The 6260-nt window shown below is 41.5% G+C and overlaps 1 protein-coding gene and 1 long non-coding RNA gene across 2 annotated transcripts in view; one reads left to right on the forward strand and one right to left on the reverse strand.

Moving 5' to 3' along the window:
* Positions 1 to 1142, forward strand: part of LOC306820456 — a 56043-nt gene extending 54901 nt beyond the window's left edge. Inside the window, exon 7 of the long non-coding RNA XR_013778670.1 lies at positions 943 to 1142. This is a non-coding gene — a long non-coding RNA (uncharacterized lncRNA). The remainder of the gene's footprint in view (positions 1 to 942) is intronic.
* Positions 1143 to 1848: 706 nt separating this feature from the next.
* LOC306820455 (ecto-ADP-ribosyltransferase 5-like) lies at positions 1849 to 4106 on the reverse strand. Its single transcript, XM_079338308.1, has 3 exons — positions 3814 to 4106; positions 3588 to 3679; positions 1849 to 2675 (listed from the first exon to the last, which is right to left on the reverse strand). Exons 1-3 carry the CDS (start codon positions 3983 to 3985, stop codon positions 1926 to 1928), a joined length of 1014 nt encoding a protein of 337 aa, XP_079194434.1. The 5' UTR covers positions 3986 to 4106; the 3' UTR covers positions 1849 to 1925.
* Between the last annotated feature and the right edge of the window lie 2154 nt (positions 4107 to 6260).

Genomic DNA, 6260 nt, shown 5'->3' on the forward strand with positions numbered 1-6260 from the left:
CGGCAGTTGTGTAAATTGTCAATCAGAACAGAAAAATATATATATTAAAAAAAAAAAACCTGTAAAATATTGGAACCCCTTATTTGGTTGAAAATGTCACTGTCCGTCACCGTTCTGGGGCAGAAATGTTCATCATCATTTTTTCCATCCCAACTAATAAGATAAACTTCTAATTATACCAAACTGGCAACATATACATGATTTTAGCTATATTCTTTAATGATTAAAAAAACTAAAGATGTTGAAGCTCTTATTGCACTTTTTAACTTTAAATCATATTTAGAGTTAAGTTTGAGAGTGTGCACCAGTTTTTACTTGGAAATGTTCCAAAGTATGTTGTAAACATTCACAGTATTTTAAGTTTCTCCTCTGATCAGACAAAAGTTCTGGGGTGACCAATCAGATCTCAAAGGGGGCCCTCGCCGCCCCTCTGGACCGGGGCCCCGCCTTGCTTAAGAACGCTTCAGTGAGATTTTTAAAACTCAACATTAACTGTTGAAACAACTAAGAGGATTATAAAGTTGAGCTGTTACAGACTTAGATTTGTTTTCTGAGTAATGGCATCTTTAACGATTTCAAAGATCCCGATATTTCTCCACACTGATGTAAATGTAAGTCAGGACTTATGTGCACACGCCTGCAGACAGATGAAAACTAGGCAGTCAGCTTCCACAATCAGAATCATAAATACTTTATTAATCCCAGGAGGCAACTCGGTCCTGACAGCTGCACTAAAACAGAGTATATTAGTAGAAATATATTTATATACAATGAAATCTGAAAACAGCAGGAACATGAATACAACATCAATCATCACGTTTGTGCTGTACAAAAGAGCAGAGGGTGAGGACAATATGGAGTATATACACTTTTCTTATGTTGCTCTATGTGTTAATTATTAATTGTTATTACCTGGCACAGTTTGAACGTGTCATGAAGGAGTTTGGAGTTTAGAGTGTGTGAGGTGACCCGGGGTCAGAGGGAGGAGACGTTCACAGTTTGATGGTCACAGGCAGGAAGTCTCTGGCCTGTGTGTCACATGTTTCACTGAGCTGGAGTTTGCAGGTTATTGTCTTGCTCACACGCATGATGCAGGGTTTGGCTGCGAGCATTTTGTGGTTGTTAAAGGAAGTGAGGGGGCTTTTTTTGTAACCAGATGAATGACACAGATCCACCCTGTGTGCAGTTCACACTTTGTTGTCAGCGTGAGATATGTGCACGCTGTCTGTGCACAACAGAGGAGACGAAGGATTCCAGGGGTAACGCTGTCATTTATTTTCATGTTCATACAACAAAGTGGCTGCTCTGTGGTAACCATGGATACCAGCCGCTTCATGCTAACACTCCCGACCTCACAGCCCTCGCTTTTCTGCCCAGACAAAATGCCCGGTGGACACGAGACAAGCATGGACAATAGATATGAAAAAGTCAAGTCAAAGTTTATTTGTTTTGCACGATTAAAAAAGAATCTTCAGCTGATCAAAATGCTTCACAGGCAGAACGCCAAAACAGAATCAAAGAAAATAAAGACAATATACATTTCATGCAAATACACACACTCACATAATCATACATGTAGAGGCTTACAAACATACATGTACACACAGTAGAATAAAATCATTAAAAATATGGGGCTTGTTTCAGCTGGGTGTTTTTGAGTTGTGACTTGAATGGATGTAATGAGTTAGTTTGTGTTGGTGCCCGTGACGGGGGTCAGCCTGGGCTCGAGGGACAACAAGGAGGGACTGATCGGAGGACCTAAGTGGACATGGTGGGGTCTCGAGGGTTAAAGGAGGGGGGGGGGGGACGGTTTTATTTATGTTAACACATATTGATGTGAATCTTTTAATGTTCCTACTCTGCAAACATTCGTCACCGTCTTTGTAGATGGACAAATATCTGTCCAGTGAAATTTAGTTTGAGAATCACTGATCTACGTTTGCAGCTTTGCAGTTGAGACTGCTGCAAAATCCGATACTCTCCAGGACGTACACAGTCTTACGGTCGCTCAGGTCTCCGTTATTTTTCTTCTTCCGGATCTCAGCTATCTTAAACATCTCATAGGGGGGAATTAGCACCTCTTCCTCTAAGTCTTTCAGATGGGGATATTTCTTCAGATCAGCCCCGTAACAGGTCTGAATTTGGAAGCAGGTGTTTTTACCGAAGCGAGTGAGTGTTGGATTGTGAGAGCTGGAGGCGAACATACCAAACCGGATCATTTGGTTGAGTTTGCCGGTAAACTCGGTGCCAGATCTGCGGTAACTGGTGTGGCATTGTTTGTGCCTATTAAGGATCTGAATGGCAGATGTTAGCCAGAAATGTAAAGAGTGAAACTGGAAGGTGGTGCCATATTCGGATCTGTTGGTTCGGACCGCAGTGTTGAATAATTCATAAAAGTTTTTCTGACCAGACGTGTAGATACAGATCGCTCGAAAATGCTCCTCAGTCAGATCCTCATCATTTTTGTCTTTATGTCGCATGTTCCTCTTTACACACTTGTCAGCAAGTTTCCAGACTTTGTGAAATATGCCTTTGTTCTCTTTCTTGAAGTATTTGGTCTTGACCTTGTGGCTCATCTGTGCTTGGCAGGAAGCGTACATGTCATCGACAGAATCTTTAACCATGCTCAGCGGGACGCCACCAGCTGCCTCTCGTCGACCGAAGATGGAACCGATCTAAAGGGGACAGAAAGAAGCAGAAATGTTCACTCCCTGAAAATACACAACTGAGCACTGCTGATCAATACTGAAGGCTCGATTGTTTGTCCTGGATGAAGTCAGAGCACTTTAGATGTGCAGAAATGTCCCGTCCTAGTTCAATCAGTCCGTGTTTCTTGATCATTCTTAAATAACATTTTGTTTTGTTTTTGTTTTTTTGAGAAACAGAAGACTTAACCCTGCTGGCATATTTATACTAGTCGTCCCTGAGTACTTTGGAAAGGGATAATAAACCTCAAACAAATGCAAAAATAAATAAATGTGTGTAAACTGAATCAACAGCAAAGATTACTTCTTTGTAGGATTGTCTATCAAATGCGTATTTACAGGTGACACTAAATGAAACTTAAGCTGTAAACCTCCCGAGAACTTTTGGTTTGTGGTGATTTTGACGCCCTCTGTGAACAAAGCAATGTCTCTTCTTTCTTAATCTTAGTAGTGAACATACATCTCCTCCTGCTTCACACTCACTTTGAATCTTTGCTGTAGAAAGTGTTCAACATGAAGCTGTTTCTGCAGAGTGACTCAGAAACAGCTGCAGCAGCCGTTAAAGCCCTCAAACATCCGTCCATAGAATGAATTCATCTTGAAGCTGATGGTCCTGCGTGCTTTGATTTGTCATATGAAGCCATGAGTATTGATTTCAGTCTGTTTCAGAAGCAGCTGAAACTCCTCACAGGAGCTTTAAACGTGGCCAACTGAGTTTTAAAGTGGACGCTGAAAACCGAACGATGAAGTCCTGATCTTACTCGGGAAAGGAAGGAAGTGGTTTGTCTCGTGTTCTTTTCTAAAGATTAAGATTATTTCATGAAATCCAGTTGAATGGATTCGTAGAGATTCAAATTGAACTAGTCTGAACAAACCACTGACCTTCTTGGAGCTCGCAGGCTGCACACAGAAAAGCAGCAACAGCGGAGCCAAAAGGACGACGAACTTCATCACTGCAGTCAGGCAAACAGCTTCTGACACAAACACATTACACACACACACACATTCAGCATTATGATTGGATTAATGCCATCAATTCTAAATTAACCAATATCTTAATTTTCTTTTGAAAGTTTGATTATGGAAAAGTGAAAGAAAGTGAACTCACCGGTCTCCCAAAGAAGAAGGAGCCCAACACTGGTTCCAAAGCAGAGAATGAGCTGTGATCTAAATGACACAACATGCCGTGATCCTAAACAGGTCGACGAGTAGTGAAACCCCACATATTCACACACAGAGAGACAGGAATAAAACATAGTTAACACGTACTGAGTGCACATGTGGTCGTACTTGTCACCTTAGCATTGTGGGTCTTGGTATGAGCGCGCCGTTTCCTCTCAAGGAAATGAGGTTTTACTTCTCAGATGGATTCAATGCAATGTGCAACAAGCCTGAAGCCCAATATGTGCAACTACGGCAAGCAAGGGGAGACATCTTTATTTGAAGAAAACAGTGGCTCATCTGGTAAAATAGAAGTGTCTGTAAATTCATCATGAACACTCGTGTTGTTCAAACATTTCTCACGCAAAGATCAGTGACACAAAGTTAAAGATCTATTAAACTCACTTTCACCATCAGTCTGGGACACCTGATGAGGAGCCGTGTGAGATGTGTCGCTCAAAAAACCCTCATAAATCTGATACTGGAGTGAGTAAAAACAATCATTTTAAGCCTCTTCCTGAAGATTTCTCTGGCTTTGGTTTGAGATGATTTAAGTACTCAACATTAAAATATGCATAACATGGGTTTAGTCCATTTTTTATTAACCTATATATTTTAATGTCAAAATAAATTAACTTTAAATGCTTTTCTGCATTTGTTTTTTTCTCTATCAGTCCCTTTTTTTTTCTTTTTTTTTTAACACATCTTTATAGTCCAGGAGCCAGGTCCCTCCCTCAGGAGGTTTTTGGCTACCTTTTTTTTTTCCCATCATGATATTTCATTAGCCCACACCTCAGGCCATCACAAGATAATAACGACCACTCCCAAAAAAACCTTTATTGAAACATGAAATTGAAAATTGAAAAATGTCCTGAGAGGGACTACTAGTTCAGACTGAATAATAATGAAGGATCTTGAAATGTAGTACTACTGTTGGCCACAAGAGGGCCGTCGTGGGATGACTTGCTGCGATTCGTCCATCCTGCCACTGGGTGTCCCTGTTGTCTTCACATGTGGGGACAATACTGCACACACGTGCAGGCTTATTAACCCCTTCAGACCCGCATTTTTTCTGCTGGGCAAAACATTTTTTTATAAAATGATTCTGACTCCCTTCCAACATAAAAACAAAGTAGAAAAAAAATTTTTTTGGCCAACTCATTTTTTTATAAGAATTTTTTCATGTCCATTCCAATGGACGCCACGACAATATGGGCGTAAAATCTCATAAATATAATTGAACTTCTAACACATACCATACAACACCATACTTTTTATAGGAGGCTGATAACATAGTTTTTTTACTTTAAAATACTAGGAACTGGAACTTATGCTGGAGAAGACGTCAGCTTGTGGATATTTCATGTATTTTAATTTTCGTGCAGTTTTGAAGTGGTTTCGGTGTACTAAAGAGGTTCATTAGGCCTGTAGGCCTAATGAACCTCTTTAGTACACCTGTGTGTGAAGCCTAATGAATAATCTTATGTCTGTTTTTAAAGGCCAGGAAGGTGAAATTGTTTTACCTGACCAGTTTTGGCTACTGCAGCCTTCATCGGGGGTGTCACATGATGTTGTTGTGACCTCGTCTGTGCTGATTTATGTAGATTTTGCCATCCCACCTGACATGATCATGATGGGATGGGGGGGTGCCCCCTGCTGTCTAATGGTTTGTTAGACAGCTGGGGGTGGCTCTGCATGGGATGGGGGGGTGCCCCCTGCTGTCTAATGGTTTGTTAGACAGCTGGGGGTGGCTCTGCAGGACTGTGTCACAGGTGTGGGGAAAGTTGCTATGACCTTTTGCAAACCGGGATGAATTCTCCCTCTTGCAGTGGTCTGAAATGGCTGATTTCAGATTCTCCTGCATTGCTTTCATTCTTGAGTCATCAGTAGCCTATCATTCTTGAATGAAAGTAATGCAGGAGAATCTGAAATCAGCCATTTCAGACCACTGCATGAGAGAGAACCACCTAATGGACTGGGATGCAGCCAAGGTCATATGGACAGAAAGCAAAAAGTTCCACCGGTGGATCAAAGAGACAGTGAAAACGGGCACCAAGGACTGCAAACCGGGATGAAGGAACATACCAACTTTCCCACACCTGGGACACAGTCCTGCAGAGCCACCCCCAGCTATCTAACAAACCATCTGACAGCATGGGGCACCCTCCTTACTAGACGTTCAAGGAATTCTTTGACTTTATACTCTACAACAGAGGTATCCAACCCTGGTCCTCGAGGGCTACTATCCTGCATGTTTTAGATGGCTCCCTCTTCCAGCACACCTGATTCAAATGATCAGGATAATTATCAGGCTTCTGCAGAGCTTGATGACGAGATAATCATTTGAATCAGGTGTGTTGGAAGAGAGAGACATCTAAAACATGCAGGATAGTA

The sequence above is a fragment of the Symphodus melops genome (genome assembly GCF_947650265.1).
Source record: "Symphodus melops genome assembly, chromosome: 2".
Classification (NCBI taxonomy): Eukaryota; Metazoa; Chordata; class Actinopteri; order Labriformes; family Labridae; genus Symphodus; species Symphodus melops.